Source organism: Dama dama, chromosome 14, assembly GCF_033118175.1.
Source record: "Dama dama isolate Ldn47 chromosome 14, ASM3311817v1, whole genome shotgun sequence".
Lineage (NCBI taxonomy): Eukaryota > Metazoa > Chordata > Mammalia > Artiodactyla > Cervidae > Dama > Dama dama.
The window spans coordinates 49,030,540-49,049,644 of record NC_083694.1 but is presented as its reverse complement, the minus strand read 5'-3'; the positions used below and the strand labels follow the sequence as shown (position 1 = coordinate 49,049,644).

The 19,105-nt window shown below is 46.7% G+C and overlaps 1 protein-coding gene across 1 annotated transcript in view; it reads left to right on the top strand.

The window, feature by feature from the left end:
• FHAD1 (forkhead associated phosphopeptide binding domain 1) overlaps window positions 1-18,740 on the top strand; it is a 159,608-nt gene extending 140,868 nt beyond the window's left edge. Inside the window, exons 27-33 of the mRNA XM_061160700.1 lie at window positions 1,006-1,135; window positions 1,816-1,940; window positions 3,946-4,041; window positions 4,701-4,921; window positions 5,442-5,607; window positions 13,940-13,993; window positions 18,192-18,740. Coding sequence (XP_061016683.1) covers window positions 1,006-1,135; window positions 1,816-1,940; window positions 3,946-4,041; window positions 4,701-4,921; window positions 5,442-5,607; window positions 13,940-13,993; window positions 18,192-18,308 — 909 coding nt within the window. The 3' untranslated portion in view covers window positions 18,309-18,740. The remainder of the gene's footprint in view (window positions 1-1,005; window positions 1,136-1,815; window positions 1,941-3,945; window positions 4,042-4,700; window positions 4,922-5,441; window positions 5,608-13,939; window positions 13,994-18,191) is intronic.
• The last annotated feature ends 365 nt before the right edge of the window (window positions 18,741-19,105 follow it).

The following is a 19,105-nucleotide window of genomic DNA, read 5'->3' as shown; positions in this document are numbered from 1 at the left end:
CTGTAGCCTTGCCAGGCTCCTCTGTCCAGGGATTCTCCAGGCAAGAATACTGGAGTGGGTTGCCATGCCCTCCTCCAGGGAATCTTTCCGACCCAGGGAATCGAATCCACACCTCTCACATCTCCTGCATTGGCAGGCGGGTTCTTTACCGCTGGCACCACCTGAGAAGCCCCTCCTCACAGGGTCCACATTCTGAAAAAGGAAAGAGGCGATAAACAAGGCAACGTCTAACAAAATGTCCAGCGAGGGTGAGCCCTCCAAGGAAGGATACGGCAGGACTGGGGCGCAGTAGCATAGGGGAGGGGGCTCTTTGGGACAAGGCAGTAGGGAGGCCTCTGCAGGAGGAGATGGGGAGCAGAGCCTGAATGAAATGAAGGAATGAGTGGTGGGGGCCTAGAAGGGAGAAGAGACCCGAGGGAGGACCTGCTAGGTCTCTCTAGACCAGCCAAGAGCCCATCCATCCAATTCCCCCTAGCAAATATGAAACCATCCTTACTACCAGCTAAGCACCGAAAAATGTCCCTCCAGGACTTACCTGGCAGTCCAGTGGTTAAGACTCCATGCATCCACTGCCAGGAGCATGAGTTTGATCCCTGGTCGGAGAAGAGACTAGACCAAAAAAAGAACCAAAAAAATCCCCCCTTCAGGAGTGAATTTGATGTGATTGTTCAAAGATGAGAATAGAATGACAAGTGGAAACCCAAACTTAGAAGAATATTATAAAAAAGAAAGAAAGAATGAAAGAAAACATGGTGAGGAAACATAGAGGGGATCTCTTGTTTATAGTGATGCTAGGTCAGTAGGAAAGTTGGAAATCTTCCTAGATGTGACTTTGTATTTGATGAAATATTTAAATTTCTTCTCTGCTGAAGCCCCTTAATGATATTTTTCAGGGTACTAAGTGACAGGGTTTCTGCTAATCCATGAATTGTTCATGTTTCTTCAAATATAAGAGAGAGATTCCGATCCCTAATAAAGCCACTGTCCGCACCATTCTGGCCACAGGAGCAGTCCTTCAGTGATCTAGGGGCCAAGTGCAAAGGGTCCCGACACGAGGAGGTCATTCAGCGTCAGAAAAAGGCCTTATCTGAGCTTCGTGCACGAATTAAAGAACTTGAGAAGGCCGGCTCCTCAAGTAAGTTCCCTCCTTCCTAGTGGCCCCTTCTGTGCTGAGCCATGGGCCCCAGACTTGAGGGTTCCCTGTGGGGGCTGACCAGGATCATTGTCTTCTATTCTTATCATTTCATAAGTGAAAAGATGTAGTTTTTTTTTAAAAAAAGAAGAAGATGAGTTGGAGGCAGGGGGGGGGAGATGGGCAAACATCATCTCAAAGTCAAGAGCAGGCCTTGATACTAAATAAACAGGATTTCATGAAAAACTCATAACATTGTCCTTCTTTTTCTTATTTCACTGTGGCCCAATGGAAACTTTTGCATAGACTGATGGTGTTCAAGGATCAGCCTTGGGGAACTTCCTAGATAAATACCCTGTTTAGAGGGAATGGGGCTCTCAAGAAACAGAGCTTGTTGCTGGGTGGAGCACTGAGCCAGGCCCTAGAAGCCTGGGTTCAAGTTCATCCTCCTACCTGTGGCCAAGGTTCACCCTTGGTGCCTCAGCTGTGTGAGGCTGCAGCCTCATATTAGCTGTGTGACCTTGGACAAGTCATTTCACCTCTTGGGCCTCAGATTGTGGGGGTTAGTACTGGCCCATGGTAAGCATCCAGTTAACAGCAGCTGTGATTTTTTTTTTTTTTTTTTACATCCAGTGACTTCTTCCTGAACCTTTCTTTTGAATCTAAATTATTTCTTTTTTCAGATCATAAGGACCACATGGATGAATCATTTCTAGACTTAAAGACTCTTGGGATGGAAAAAAACATCCAGAAAATATTGGATGTAAAACCTGATTTGCCAACTTTCTCAAAAGTAGAGATCCGAGTGGTAATTTGCCTCTGCAGTGACTGACGTGTGGTGAGGGTGGGCCTGAGGGCAGATCTGTCCAGGTGCCCTGGCATTACTAGTTCAGAGTCAGATCCTCCCTGTTAGCCTAGCATCTGTTATCAATTGGTCAGTGCCTAGCAGTACCAGTGGTCCAGTGTTTGAACAGCAAGGGGGCTTTCAAATGTGCATAGCAGGATGTATCATCACACTGATGTTGGCCAGGTCAATCTCTGGGCCCTCCTTTTCATATCATATGTTATATTCTGCAGAAAATATTCAACAAGCTATATAACATTACACCATGAGTTTGCCTAAAATTTGCTTCTTTCTGTAAACTCAAAAACCCAAACACAGAAAAGGTAGCAGAAGGGAGCCATGATGATTAAGAAGACATGAAAGTTCTAGAATCAGAGACCTGCCTGTGTCCTAATCCCAGCTCTACAAACCAAGTGACCTTGGCGGGCTCTTAACCTTTCTGGGACTCCATTTCCCAGCTGTAAAATGATGATGGAAAAATTAAAGGAGATAATTATGTAAAGTGCTTATCCCAGTGCCTAGGTCATAGTGAGCACTTAATAGATGATACTTGTGATTATTATTAACTAGTATTTCAATGGTATTCTTCAAGAAAGCCTTCCTTCCTTAGGGGGCTTAGTTTGATTTGCCCAGATTTGCAGAAGTAATTTGATTGTTAGATGGAAGGTGTTTGATTGGGCATATGATTGACACATGACAGTGGACAGCTCAGCTTAACATTAATCAGAGAACCTGCTGGGCATGGTTTGCTGCCACAGCCGGATCCAAACCATCCTTGGGCTGTTGGAAGAAATAATTCAAATCATTCAATCTCATTTTTCTAGACATTTGCTAGACATGTGAATCTTCGGAAATGTATTGCTTTGAGACTTCCCTGGCAGTCCAGTGGTTAAGACCTCACCTTCCAATGCAGGGGGTGCCGTGTTTGCTCCTTTTTTGGGGAGCTAGGATCCCACCTACCTCAGGGCTAAAAAAAAACCCATAAAAACAGAAGCAATATTATAACAAATTCAATAAAGACTTTTTAAAAATGATCTACATCAAAACAATATTTAAAAAAAAGAATGAAAGAAAGAAAGATGTTGGTTTTCCTGCTAAGAGCAAACCCTCCTCTGAGAGTGGAAAGGGAGGGACCATCTCCAGGTGGGGAGTTCAGCTGGATCCCATATCCTGATCCAGCTTCCAAGATTTGCCTTCTCCCTGGCAACAACCCCTCATCCCACCACTGACACCACAGAACAGGAAACCTCCAAGGCTGGCAATAATTAAAAGGAGAGAAGGAGCAGGAGAAAGAATAGCTGAGCAAAGGTAACAGGACTCCTGTTTTTCTGACACTTATCTTCTCAGCCTCGGTGCTACTGATTTTTTGAGCCAGGTAACTCTTTGCTTTGGGTACTATCCTGTGTGTCACTGGGTGTTTGGCAGTATCCTTGTCCTCCACCCACTGGACGTCAGGAGCAGTCATGACGACCACCAGCGTGTCCAGGCATTGCTAAATGTCCCTGATCAAGGGAGAGTGAACAGGGTCATCCCCGGTTGAGAACCACTAGTCTAGAGGGCAGACATACAGTTTCCAAAGAATGGGACGAATGATGTGTCATTTCAAGAAGAGTTACGCTCTTAAGGGATAGGAACAGAGCTGTAAGAAAGCAGTTCACAGAGGAATCAGACTGGAATAAAAAACAGCTAGAAGGGGGCGACAGAGAATGAGATGGCTGGAGGGCAGCATCGAATCAATGGACATGAATCTGGGCAAACTCCAGGAGACAGTGAAGGACAGGCAAGCCTGGAGTGTTGTAGTCCATGAGGTTGCAGAGTTAGACATGACTTAGTGACTGAGCAACAACAACTGTCAAGTTATTCTTTAGTAACTTTCCAGTTCTTCGGTTATTCTTTGGGTTATTCTTCTGGATGTAGAAGATCATGATGGAATACCAAGAGAGAGTTTTCATTTCTTTTTTTATTTCAGCCTCAAAATAGCCTTTCCAGCCCAGGGTCCGTCATGGCCACCGATAAATTAGGGAAAACAGATGCAGCTGAGGCTCTGGATCTCAGTGAAAGGCTGGTAGGTACACCCAGCATCAGTCCCCCTCCTGTCCAAACCTGCAACCCCCTCAGGCAGTGTTAACCACCAGACAGCCTAACTAAACATCAACCCTACATAGATATTTAGTCGTTATTACAGCTCTGCGAGACCCATTTACTATCCCAGCATGGGTTGGAAATTGCAGAGTTGAATTCCTTGGAAAACTGGGTAGCAAGAATAAATGTTTCTATCTGTTGTCATTTTCCCCCTGGTTCTCAAAAAGGCATAGCGTAAATGGATGCGGGGAACATGAAAGTCGGATTAAAAGCCCCAATTGTACTCCGTTCCAAAGCATGTGTTCTCTGTGATTGCAGAAAATGAATGAAACAGAATTGGACACTTGCCTCCTTATTAAAGGGCTTCCCAGGTGGCTCAGTGGTAAAGAATCCACCTGCCAGTGCAGGAGATGCAGGTTTGATCTCTGGGTTGGGAAGATCCCCTGGAGGAGGGCATGACAACCCACTCCAGTATTCTTGCCTGGGAAATCGCATGGACAGAGGAGCCTGGCGGGCTACAGTCCATGGGATCACAGAGAGTCAGACACGACCGAGTGACTAAGCATGCACACACACTCCTTATTAAAGCAGCCGCCAGCGGAGGTGGGCCAAGCCTCTTACTTGCGAAACACTTTCTCGTAGTACATGGATATGAGCAAAACACTCGGGAGTCTGATGAACATCAAAGATATGTCAGGTCACGTGTCTATGAAACACCTCTCCCCCAAAGAGAGGGAGAGAGTCAACCAGCTTCGACAAAGAGACCTCGACATGGTGTTCGATAAGATCACCCAACTCAAGAACCGGCTGGAGAGAAAAGAGGAGCTTTTGAGAGGATACGAGAAAGACATTGAACAGCTCAGGTAGGGCCCATGTCTCCGCAGAAAGGCCCAGACCTCCATTCTCCAGGCTAAACCTCAGAGTAGCAGCAGACCTCTGGACCAAGACAGGAGGACAGAGGTCTGGGTGTGGGGTGTGCAGGGGAGGCGGGATCATGACTCAGGGTCTGATGGAGCAGTTAAAGTGCCCTATACTCTCTTAAGGGGTAAGGTGCACCTTTTATGAATGTATCTGATATTTCACCATGTGTGTGCTTTTTATAATTCCATCTTATTTTCAGTAGTATCAGTTCCCTGACCCTCCCTGGGAAATTGGGAGGGGCTGGTAATATAACGTGTGTCAGCTTCATGCCATACTTACACAGCCCATGAGCTCTTTATTCTGCCCTCTAGTCCCCAAACTTCATCATTCTCTCCCACTTGTAATGAAACTGCTAAGTTAGGCGTACACAGAAGTATCTTGAGAATCTCCCAGGCAGGGGCATTGCTGGTAAGTGAGAAAGATGAGGGGAAAAGAGACTTTGTCTCTCTCCCGTGTGCTCAGGCAGAGCAAAGTGTCGGTTCAGATGTACCAGTCACAGGTGGCCAAGCTGGAAGACGACATCTACAAAGAGACCGAAGAGAAGGCGCTGCTCAAGGAGGCCCTGGAGCGCATGGAGCAGCGGTTGCACCAGGAGAAGAGGGTCAACAGGGCGATCAGGCAGCAGAAGGTGAGTGGTGCCTGCTTGGAGCAGTCTCTGAGGCTGCCCCTCAGCCCCCTTTAGAAATGGCCAGCTGAGGTCCCAGCGGGATCTAGGCAGTGCAGGATGCATTTACTGATGCAAAGGAAAGGAGCAGAATAGCTTTAGCATCAGACAGACCTAAGTTTAGACTGTAGCTCTTCCATTTACTGTGTGACTTCAGGCAGGTTTCTTAACCACTCTGAGACTCAGAGTCTAGCTTGTCTGTATTTTCTTTCTTTCTTTTTAATTTAATTTTTAATTTTGTATTGGAGTAGAGCTGATTTACAATTTTGTGTTAGTTTTAGGTGCAGAGTGATTCAGTTATACATATACATGTATCCATTCTTTTTCAGATTCTTTTCCCAGATAGGTTATTATAGAATATTGAGCAGCATTCCTTGTGCTATACAGTAGGTCTTTGTTGATTATCTGTTTTATATATGGTAGTGTGTTTGTGTTAATTCCAAACACCTAATTCATCCCCCTCCACCTTTTCCCTTTGATAACTGTAAGTTTGTTTTCAAACTGTGAGTCTGTTTCTGTTTTATAAATAAGCTCACTTGTATCAGTTTTTTAGACTCCACATATAAGTGGTATCATATGATACTTGCCTTTCTCATCTGCCTTACTTCATTAGTATGATACTCCCTAGATCCATCTATGTTGCTGCAAATGGCATTATTTCATTCATTTTATGGCTGAGTAACATTCCATTGTATATATGTACCACATCTTCTTTATCCATTCCTCTGTCGGTGGACATTTAGGCTGCTTCCATGTCTTGACTGCTATAAGCAGTGCTCTCTGAGACTCATAGTCTAGCTTGTCTTTTTTTTTTTTTTAACTTTTAATAATTCATATATTTTATCTTGTTCTTTCTATTCAATAACTATTTTTCTGCCAGTTTTATTGAGATGTAATTGACACTTGTATTGAGTTTAAGGTATACAGCATAATGATTTGACTTCCAAGCCACATGAAATAATTGCCACAATAAGCTTAGCAAATGTCCTGAGTTTTTTAAAGTGGTGTCTATTGTTCTTACTTTCATTGTTCTGCCAGGTGCAAGGGATACACAGATGAATAAGTTCTCTGAGAATAAAGATTTTTAATTTGCTATTCTGAGTACCCAGAGAATAGTAGACACCAATTAAATATTTGGTACATGGATGGATGGATGGATGGATGGATGGATGGGTGGATGGAAGGACAGGTGGATGGATGGATGGATGAACACCAGATCAATGGATCAGTAGGTGTTCAGGTAGATGGATGGTCAGGTGAATAGAGATGGATGAATGTCCTTGAAGGACATATTTTTCAGTACAGAACATACAGGTAAAGAGCTGATTTCAGTCTGACTTAGTGGGGTAAGGGCTCTGTTCAGATCCAGAGAAGGGTACTTGGCTCAGTCTAGAGCATTCATAGAGTGTTTTCCAAGTGCTGACATTTGTTATGAATTGCAAAGGAGAGTTGGAGTTTGTCCACCAAAGGGATGGACAGGTGTGCATTCGAGGCTGTGGGAGCCACAGAGGAAAGGCATAAGGAGGAGGGATTGCTTCCTGGCATGAACTTGGTGAGAGCACTGACTTGAGAGACCAAGACTGAGACTCAGGCTGGTGATCCAGCTAAAAGAGGCCACCTCCTGCCCTCATCCTGCTATCTCATCTATCACGTGGCACAAGACTCAGTGGGTCCTGGGGTCAAATCCCCCTGCTTACTGTGTGATCTTGTGCAAATCAGTCCCCCTGCCTGAGCCTCACTTTCCTCATCAGTGAATGGGAGATAAGAGCACCTGCCTTGCATGATTGTTGTAAGGACTGAATACAACACAGGTAACCGTTTCTATCCAAGCTCTCACTGTCTGAACTCAGGACCAAACGGTTTCCAATGCCCAGGTACACCTGTCCAGGCTCTGAAGCATACAGCTCAGGGCCTGGGACTTGGCAGCTGGATGCAGCTCTCTTCCCTGTGGCCAGCTGACCACACAGGTGGTCTCTGAAGGGAGTGCTGCCCCAGACCCAATAGAGCCTGCTGCCAAAAGTCTGCACACACATCGAGACAGGCATGGGCAGCACCTGAAAACCAGCTCCAGAAGCTCGCTGTAACCCTGTGCCTGCACTGCAGTCAGTAGTGGGGTCTCTGGTCTTCTTGGCAGTTAACACCCATGACCATCCACTCCTGTTGGCAGCAGCATGTCACTGGCCCCCCTGGGCACTGGCACAGCGACTCCTAAAGAGATCAGACTCTCCCTGGTCCTTCACTCTCACCTAAGGTCGAGCAGATCTCCAGGAAGGCATCAGGCAAACAGGGGAAAATCACCATCGCCCCCATCTCTTCATGATGTCTGCAGGCATTGGGTTCCACTCATGCTAGGATCTTCCTGACTCAGGGATCGAACCCAGGTCTCCTGCATTGCAGACAGATTCTTTACTGTCTGAGCTACCAAGGAAGTCCCAAGTAGAGCCTTTACCCAGCCCCATATCTCTCTTGTCCTAGGTCATGCATTCTTTGCTGGTCTGGCTCCCAGTCGCCTCCTTGTACCTATTAGTCTTTCTAACTTGGAGCTGTGTATTTTTGCATGCATGCTTGTGTGTGTGCCTGTGAGTATGTGCTGTGTGTTTGTATGTGTGTGTATTTGTGTGTGAGTGTGTTGCCTACATGAGCTCTAAGGAGGCCAGGCCTTAGAAGGTCATAGAAGGATGTCCTTCTCAACCAAGAGGTGATAGTCAGATGAGTTCCTTGCAGAAGGCTGCCCCCCATTCTGCAAACTTTCCAGGCAGGAGGTTTCCAGACAGCAGGCTCTCTGGCTTATAGCCCCAGAAACGAAAGTGGCTGTCCTGCTCTGAGGGAGCCCGGATGTGATGTTTCTAGGGCTCACCCTTCTGAATTAAACATCACAGACCTCAGTCTGCGTGTGTTATGGGGCTGCCTCAGGCAGAGGACAGTTTCCTTTCACACCAAGCAATGCCAGGGAGAGCTGGGCCACTGACAGAGTTCTGACTTTCCCTTTGATGTGCCCTCTGGAGAGCTCACCCCTCCCTGAGGCATCCCCCGACCCCCAGGGCTTGGCAGGCGAGGCCCCAAAGCAGAGACACCAGACCACAGAATGGGACAGCAAAGGACCCAAAAAAGGCCATTGTCATGTACTGAAAACCTGAGGATTTACATAATTAGGCTTCACATGCATTATTCATGGGCTTCCTCGTTCATACACAATGCAGGGGACGTGCCAGCCTGTTTGGCACTAGACATCCTTCAGCAGAGAAGGGTCTGAAATGGCTAAGCTGAAGCTGTGTCAGGGTCTCCAGAAGAGCTAGAGCTGGGAGCTTTCAAATTTGTGAAATTCACAATTGGAGGAAAGATGTACATGAACTACAACCACAATTATGGCATCGCCAATGATATCATTTACTAAGCACTTTAAGTATCATTTACTTTATTATTTACCAAGGGGCAGGCACCTGCACCACACAGTACAGGCTTCATCTCTCCCGTCAACCCCACAAGGAAAGCTGGTGAGCATCAGCCCACTCGAGAGAGGGGAGGGCTGAGTTGACAGAAGGTACCACTCCATGGCTGTCAGCTGCATAAACAGGATTCCCTCCCAGCTGCTGCCCTCTCCAGCCCACCTTCACTTTCCCACACCCCTTCCTTCTGCGTCTCCCTTACCCGGGTGCCTGCCTCATATGTCTCTCACCATTGCTCCCGGAGTATTCACTCCAGGACTCGGGTTTGCATTTGAGGCTTCTTATTACTATGTCATCAGAAATCCCTGTTCGTCAGGAAGAAAAAATAATAAACTTTACAGTTTTGCTGGATTCTAAAGGGCACATGTATACATTCATCTTGGCATCAGTTTCTTCCAGGGAGTATGTCTTCATTGTTTTCAAGTGGAAATTAACAGAAAATAGAATTCCTCTTTGATGTTTTACACTTAGTATTTTCACAAGGAGCCTTAATTTTTAGGCTCCTGTACAAAACTTTGAAACTGTTCACCCTGTTCATTGAGCTCATGGGATTGAAGCACTGAGAGATGAAATCAACACATCTGAAGCTTCAACATCCACCCCCCACCCCCACCCCCAGAAATGCAGTTTGTCATCTTAAATGTTTGACCATGTCTTCACTAAGCAGCACCTTCCAGAATCAAGAGTTGTATTTCCACACTAATACCTCTGGCTGTGAACATGAGACTTGACATGAAAGGCTAGGCATTCACAGAGAACCCTGAGTCTGTGGCTCTCTCCACGTGGCGGAGAGAAAGGACCCTGGCCCAGGCCGAGCTCACGCTAATCCACGTCCAAGTCACTCGAGAAGGCCGCATTGTTATCTCAGAGTTCAGAGGCCAGAGGCGGAGTCTAACAAACTGCAGTCCAGCCCCGCCCTTGCCCCTAATGACCCTTGAGCAGGTGGCTTGACCTCTGTATCTCAGGCTCCTCAACCAAAACAACCAAAGATGGTAACAAGAGGCTCGCTCAGTGGGGCAGCGGGAGGGTTAAATGGCAAAATGCCCACAGTGCCTGGCACGCGGCAAGCCCCGTTTCTAAGGGGGAAGAATAGACAGCCCATGGATGGGTGGGGATTCCTGCATTTCTTTCAGGGAGCTTCCTGCCAGCTGACGCCCTCCCTGGTCCTCCCAAAGCCGGCAGCTCTTCTGTGACGCTCTTTTCTCCTCCGTGAATACCACTCGGGTCACGGCCAAGAAAGGACCCAGATACCTTTTGAGAATGGGCTAATGCTGGGGTTTTTCAATAGGAAAAATTTAAATGCACAGAAGTGGCCATTTGAAAAGCACGCAAACCCTTTTTACTTAGGGCTTGAAGTCTAAGAAAGGCTGAAGGGCACCGGCTGCTTCTGGCAGAAACCCGTTCAGCTCGCCTGCCAATCAAATCTCCAGCCAATGAAATCCTGGCTAGGGGGCGTGGCCACCGCTTTGCCTGTGGCCTCAGCCCAGCGAGCGAGCGTGTGTGATCAAGTCGCTCAGTCGGGTCCCACTCTTTGCGACCCAGTGGACTGTTAGCCCGTAAGGCTCCTCCGTCCATGGGATTATCCTGGCAAGAATATTGGAGTGGATTGCATTTTTTCCTCCAGGGGAATCTTCCTGACCCAGGGATCGAACCGGCGGCTCCTGCATTGGCAGGCAGATTCTTTACCACTGCGCCTCCTAGGAAGCCCCCTCAGCCAGTCAGGAGCCCCCTAAGGTTCCTTCTGCTTAATTAGCTGACGTCCCTTCTTTTTAAGATGAGAATAAAAATGGCACCTAACTCAATAGCCTTGGATGAAATGGGAGGTTGCATACAAAACAAAACCCTTAGTACATGGAACCACATAGGATACATGCTCACCTGCCATCACGGTTATCCTCACTCTTCTATTTAACTCACTATTTCCTAGGATTTCCTTGGGCCCGGGTATTCTCAAGATCCTGGTTTCCTCAGCACCACTTGTGTGTTTTTAGCCAACAGGTAGAAATTGGTAGATGTTGTGTAGGAGGAGCGTGCGATGGGAGGGGCTTGTGGATGGTGCTCTCCTGCCCACAGTGATGAAGTAGGGCAATGTGGCTAGGCATACAGATAGAAGATGGCTAAAGAAAAAGACCCTCACCTGCCCCCTTCTTCTGCCCACCAATCCCAGTGGATCCCAGCGTCTCCTAGCAACCTCTGAGGTGTGTCCCCAAATGGAACAGGTGGGGACACACTGAACACTGTCTTGCTCCCCTGATATTTTCACTTAGGAACGTTTAGAGGACCTCGAACAGAGAAATGCCAAAGAGTCAGCAGCTTGCAACTGTTCCTTCAAAGAGAAAGAGAGGCAGGTACAGAGACCCTTTCTGATCTTGCAGCCAGACACAAAGTAGATACCTTATTTTCAAAGGGCAAGAGCTTGTGGGGTGTAAATGCCAGCATAGGCAGCCCAAAAAACATTCCACCCTCCTCCACTCCCTTTCCCTCACCCACCCCAGCCCCTGCCCCTGCCCCTTCTCCTGCCTGCAACCTGCACAAGGGACCTGAGAGACCCAGGATCTGGAAGTGAGAGAAGGCAGAAGGGCAGCACAGCCATCCTGGGTGCTAAATGATTTGGGGACATAGAGACAAACTATAAGAAAAGAAGAAGGTAGGAGTGAGGAATCCCAGAGACCTCTGCCCTAAGAATGGAGTACAGTAGATGGACGAAGGCGGGGGTTGTACAAAATGAAGCCAGAAATAAGGAGGAAGGTGTCTGTTACAACACCCCCTCACCTGCCAAAGGGGAGCCCCATTCGACAGTGGGCTTTCTGGCAGCCGATGGGAAATGGAAAACCCAGCATGGCCCAGGGTTTACTGTGTCCATGAGATACGAGTGTGATCCTCAGAAGTGATCCTAGAACAAAGACCGTTCTGGATTCTCCTCCAGAGAGGACGTTGTGTGCTATAATGAACAACACCCGTAAGAATAGCAGTGCAGTGCTAGCTGGGTCATGGCTGTGCACAGCTCTTGAGAAAGACTGATGACATCATATCCCAGTGAGTCCAGTAAAAGCGTGTGCACATGGGCCAGGCTCTGCCCTTCCGTGCCCAGCCGTCCACTGATTGAACTTAACCAAAAAAGATATTTCAGAGCAGGGTTCAAACTGGGGTTCCCTGGAGCCCTTGGGTGCCGTGGGAAGGGTATGACTCTCAATACACACACACCTCTCCCACCAGAGAAGCTCTCCATTGTCTATTTTATACCCCAAGTTCCTCTTGGAATTTTGCTTGGGTAAAAGGTTTAGGGGAAAAAAGGTAGGGGTGGGATGGGAAGGAAGGAGGTTGTTGGCTTCATACCACTGCTTTATAATATCTGGAAATTTGGATGGTGACTGCCTCAACTGAGTTTGTGTAGCTATTGAGTAGCTGCAGGCTCAAGGCCTGCTCCATGAAAAATGCCTGGAGGACAACTATCTGTTCGATATGGGTGCATAAGCCTTCATGGACAATCCTCTGAGGGGAGAGTTAGTGTCCTTCAGGGAGAATGGAAGAGACTTACTAGTACCTATGACCTGTCCCAAAAGATGGCCTTACTTCCTCCATGAATTTTATGAATCTCCAGTAGCATTGCCAGATTGGGGGGGGGGGGGGGCAGAAACAGCATGCTCAGGATGTGTTAAATTTTAATTGCAGATAACAACAAACAAACAGTTATTAAGTATAAATATGTTCTAAATATTGCACGGGGGCATACTCATAGTAAAAAGTATTTTGGTTTCATTCTGAAATTCAAATTGAACTGAGAATCCTGTATTTTATCTGACAACCCCTCCAACACTTACTGAGCACCAACTAGACACCAGGCGGGGAGGTTCTGAAGCAGGTGTCGCAAGATGGCAGCCCACAGACATATTTCATTTGACTCATGGGGTTTTTGAGGGGGTACATTTCAAAGTAGGGCAGTTTAACAGAATACTCCAGATTTCCAACTTCTCTGGGAAACTTGCAAGATCTGGGGACACTAGGCCCACAATCCCACAAGTCACCATCACAAGCCTCCATCTTCCAGGCCCCTGAGGCGCTGGGCTCGTGGACTTGCTGCCAACCCTCCCCTGGCTCACCTCACCCACTTCCTTTACTTCCCTGGCCCCTGTAGGAATCAGGTCGGTGACCCCAGTTGATGCCTAGGGCTCTCTGAGAAAGTCCCCTCCTGACACCCCTACACATTCACCTGCAGGATGTTGGTCTGCAAGGGGCACCCCAGTTCCCTCTCCATTTGGTGTCTCCAGTGTCTTGGGGATGCTCTTTCTTTGATGAACTGTCCCTGAGGTGCGGACCCTTGAGCAGATCAGGGCAGCAATAGTAATCAAACCTCAGGGGAGTGGCAAGCTCCAGATTCTCGGTGATGGCTTCCCAACAGGCCCCCAAAGTCCCTGCCAGGGAGGTTAACCTCTGGGGTTTTTGTCATGCCTAGGCCATTGGGTGGAAACCGCTGGACATGTACAGCGACCTGGAAGGCTGTGCTTCCACCTAAAGCAGATCTGTCCTCCAAGGAGAATATAGCATCCTTCATAGCCTTCTTGGTTGACCCACCTTCTTCTCTACTGGAATCTGGGACAGAGATCTCTAAGAGGTTCAGCAGGACAGTGTAGCATTGCCCCAAAGCCACACCCCATTCTACAGACAACACTCCCCCCCATCCTTACCCACTCCCTCTTCTGCAGACTCTCATCCTCACGTCCTCACCTAGGAAGGCGCAACATTTCATCCAAATGGGTGGCATCCAAAAGTTGAGAAAAATCTGTTGTTCTTTGATACAAAAGACAAAGCAGAACATAAGCTAAAATTTGTCAATATTTTTTCTGTGTTAGAGGCGAATGTTTGTAGAGGCGGTGAAGAACAAGATGCAGAACTCAAATTTCCAGGTGAGCCAGGAGAGGAGAGAAGAGAGAAAACCATAGAACATCAGCAGAAAGCCCAGTTGACAGTAGCACTGTGTCTGTTGTGTACTGAACATTTAGCATGCGTCATGCACACACAGCTAAGCACTGGACCTGCAGTATCTCATTTAAGCTTCACAACAACCCTATGGGGGGTAGGTTTTGTTATTATATGCAATTCTCAGATGAGGTTTCTGAGGCTTAGAGACTATTTATCTAGAGCCACACTGCTAAGTAGGAGACATCTGACACCCAGGTGAGAGTGCTGGCTTTTCTTCCTTGAGGTTATAAACTTCCAGGTAATATACCTGATAACACTTCCAATGGTATTTCTCTTGAATTTCACAGAAGCATCCTCTAAAATTCTTTTAAAAGTTGAGAATTAAGACTTTGAAATCTTGAGCATGTTGAAACATTGCCATTGACAAATCAGCCCTGGAACTGGAATTAAGCCAATCCACGTTCCCACTTTGCAGAAAGTAGAGGCGAGCTCTCAGGAAGCTTGAAAACTGAACACATTTTGGTTGAATAAGAGAGAAGAGACATATTCAAGTTTGATAAAAGGCCACAGTCATTCTGAAGCAACCAAATTATCATGGGTAGAAGAAACAAAGATATTCTAGGTGAGGGATATATTTGGAAAATGAAAGCTTCTTCTCAACCAGCATCCTTGTTCTAAGGCCAGAAGATGGTTACTGTCCCAGAGCAGGACATTAAAATGACAGAGAGCGTCCTGGGGGCCCCTATGGATCTGAGACCTTCGCCACCCTGCCAAGTGGAAATTTTGGGAAGTTTGTCACTTATTCATTCACATATACAACTGAAGCGGAGGAGGAAGAAAGAGCCCTAAGCTAGGTTTTGTCTGAGGACCGCCTGGGGATGTAAAATGACAGAGGGGATATTGACATGGGTCCCAGATGTTGTGGGAACAGTGTGCTTCTCTGAGATATGAGACCCCCTGGCATCTCATGGGGCAAATGGTGCTTTGGCTGAGAGCAAAGAGCCAGCTTCCCATTTTCCTTGCACTCCAGCCCTAGCTTAGAAGTTGGTGTCTGAGAACTCCTTGGTACAGACAGGTTTCCTCCAGGTTCCCTGCCAAGTGTAGCTTGGGCGACTCCTTCCTCCAGAGTGGACCTGGAGTCCATCAGGGGATGGAGTCACCAGAACCACATTGATAAAGATGGGACGCGTAAAGTCTGCTCTCTCAGTCTCGCATAAGAGACTCCCAGAGTGTCTCAGCCTTTCTCATAGCAGAGTCCCCATCTCTAGTACACTTCAGAACTAGCACATTCTTCGTTTTTAAGATCCTATGGGATTCATATTGATTTTATTTTTCCTCTGCATCTAACAGTCTTCTATAATTGTCAATCATATGCTAAAGGGGAAAATCTTCTAGTTAATAAATTGAATACCTAATCTAGGCCACATACTGTGCTAGGAACTGGGGACAGACAAATGAACAAAGAGATACGATCCCAGCCTTCATTCACTCAACGAATATTTGTTGAGAGGTCTGCGATATGGCAGGTAATGTTCAGGTGTTAGGATTCAATCCCATTCTCAGTGGCAGCAATATCACCCCCGAGAGGGCATAACTCTACTTTTTTAATGTATAAAGCACAGAAATACACACAGTGCTATCTGTAATAATCAAATTTCATGGAGGTAAGAACTTCCCAGGTGGCTCGGCGGTAAAGAATCCGCCTGCAATGCAGGAGATGTGGATTTGATCCCTGGGCTGGGGAGACCCCTGTAGAAGGAAATGGCAACCCACTCCAATGTTCTTGCCTGGGAAATCCCATGGACAGAGGAGCCTGGTGGGCTACAGTCCATGGAATCTCAAAAGAGCTGGACACGACTTAGCAGCTGAACAACAAAAGCGATTAGGAAAAAAATGTCTAAGAAGGCTCTTTAAGGAAAAGGATGATAGTGAAAAAAAGAGTGAGAAATGCCGGGTTAGATCAATGAAGAAACATGTAAAACTCCCAGTCTTTCATGGCTTTTCATTCTGGGGCAAATAAATAAACAAATATTGGGTTGGATGAAAAGTTAATTCGGGTTTTACCATTAAAATGTTATAGGAAAACCCAGATGAACTTTTTGACCAACGCAGTACTTTCTGTTGTTCCTGAGCTCAGGAACACTTTCCACAGGGACCTCTCCATCCCCCTCCCCAGTCCAAGGACCAGGAGAGGTCTCTCTCAAGTAGGGATGTTGAAAACCAAGACCTGAGGTGGTGTGGGAATGAACTGGGATCTTTGTGCCCAGATCTGCCACTTCAGTATGCCCTGAGTTAATTCCCAGTTAATTTCCAAATTTCCAATTTAAATGTCCTTATTTAAATGACAGGCTCCTATCCTGGTCTTGTTCTTCTAAGGGTGAGCAGGGAATGTGATTCCAAACATGCAGGATGAACGCCTGTCGCTGCCTGAGGTCCCTGGCTCGGGACAAACCCAGCCAGGCTCCCTCCACCCCTCGGGCCCACACTCGAATTTTCACATTTCCCATTCCTCACCCCTTCCTTTTCCCAGTTCAGCCATCACCTCTGCCTTTTGCTGTCCCCGACCTCCTCACTCAAAAAAGTGGACCAAAGCTTGCTCTGTGGTGCTTCCCACCCCAAGCCCATGGCGGACCTGGGACTTGGGAGAACCTGGGACTAAGGAATCTTCATTTTTAACAAACATCCAGGCTCTTGCTCCAACAGCCAACCCCACACCAGGTCAGGGCACTGGCCCTGGGGACCCATCCAATTTTATTGAAAATCAAACTAAAAGGGATACAAAGGAAAACTGGTTTAGAGGCAAAAGATTTTCAACATTTGCTGCCTGTTTTCCTTTTATCTGGGCATTCCCACCAATATTTACTCTGTGGGCTACTGTAGAGATGTTAGCCCATCTCACCCTGAAATGTTTTCCTGCAATGATTTTGAAAGCAATCTCAACCTGCAATGATTTTGAAAGCAATCTCAAAGCACATTTCAAGGTTCCTGGCAGCCACTGGCATAGGTCAGGCACAGAATGTGATTTTTAAGCCTGTCTTAAAGTGAAAAGAGTTACAGAGATTGTCCTACCAGCCCCTTCCATTTAAATACACCCAGAACCTCCTCTCAACCCCCAAGGAAGACAGGACATTCTGGTCCCTATCTGACAGATGAGGAGACCAAGGATCATGCTTTCAGAGGCAGAGCTGAAACTTGACTACCTGTAGGCCTGCAGGCCCTCTTTCCCCAGGGGCATGAGTTGGAGTCAAAAACTTGCAGGAAGTAGGGCTGGTTAATGTGAAGCCTGTTGGAAAGAAACTTGCAAGTTACAATCATATCTACAATACAAACAGAACCATGTGAGAGAGAGATTCTTGGGTTGCAATGAATAGAAACCTACTCAGAAAGAGGGAGGGGGCTTTTCTAAGGATGTAAGAGTGAGTGCCTCATAAATACTGAGAGCTGAGAGAGAGCCTGGCCTCAAAAGAGAACTGGTAGGCCATCATCTCCCAAGCATCATCTCTTGTACACACAAACACACACAGAGAGCTCATATCACTTCTCTGTGTCTAAGTCTCCCCTGATCTCTTCTATCGCTGGTCATGTGATAAAAAGGGATGACCTCACAGTCCCCCAGTTCAAAGAACCAGCTCAGGTAGTAAGTAGCATCATAGAGCCCATAATCCTAAATCCTGGGAGTGACCATCTGAAAAGCCGAGCCGGTGCCAAAGTGCCCAATCAGCTAAGACCAGGGACAGAGTCATACTCATGACTGCCCCCAAGCCAGGGGCAGTGCTTAGAATAGGATTAGACACACTCCCCTTGAATATCCTGCATTTTCTCCTCCTAAGACATTAGAGACAAGACATTCAGTTTAGTAACAGCTTTTCGAGAGAAAGTCCATCCCAGTGAATGTGCCCAGAATCAGAAACTCCTGGTTTCAAAAAAAAAAAGAAAGAAAATATAAGAAGAGAAAGCATTATCTGTATATCTGGAAGGGAGTACACTGGAATGTCAATAAGGTTACCTGTGAGTAGTGTGAGAATGGTGGATTATTTTAGCTTCTTTTTGCACACATCTATGTCTGTATATAATTTCTTTTTTTACAAATACTTTATTTTGAGCAAAAAAGCCGATTTGAATGGTATCTTTGGGGATCTCCTTAAAATTGTCAAGTTTGTGCATTTGTTGTTCTTGTTGAAGGTTGGAGCCAGAAAAGCCATTGCAAAGATGGACCAAGAAAGAGAGATGCTAAAGAGAGAGATGTCCAGCAAGTCCAGCCAGAGCCTTCTGTTTTCTAAGCCTGGTGGAAGAAACTAGAAATATCATCCCGCCGGATCTCACGAGATCCTCCTCTCTGAGTCAGAGAGAATCTTCTGCACCAAATCACAAAGGCACTTTTTTAAGACTTAAAAGATTGTTACCCTGTGTGTTGCTTCCTAGACCGGTATTTTGCACAGTGCAATTTTTCGGAGTGTGTGGGGAGAGGGGCTCTTTTCACAGCTATCTACGAATGTAAACGCACTCAGGCATATGAAGAATTAGTTCGAAATTCTGACTCCTAGGCCCAGTAGATAAACTTATGTGTCTGAGTTGTGACGTACCCAAATGTCACACCTCCATGGAGCTCCAAGAAACCCACAGTTGAGAAAACCCAGGACATGTTACTGGGGCCACAGGACAGAAAGGTAACCTCAGGGGCTGCTGGGGCCACAGTATAGTGCATTTATATCTGAATTTCTTATAATAAATTTGAACACCAACCTGTTTTTATCGCTTCCATAACAATGAGTCACATGTATATGGCACACTGCAGTTTTCGAAACCCTTCTCATCTAATCTTCCTCCAAGCCCTGGGAGGTAAATAGTATTATATTCCCCATTTTACAAATGAGGAAGCTGAGGTCCAGAGAGGTTAAATGGCCCATTTAAAGTCACACAGCTAGGAAATTCAAGGGTTGGGTCTGGAACCCAGGTATTTAACTCCCGTCTCACACTGCCCATCCTGTCACAGCAGGATAAGCCCAGTAGTTCAAGTCACAGGCCATCAGGACAGGCCAACTACCCAATCACCAAAGGGCACACACTGCCCAGGTGGACACTTTTTCCATGGTATT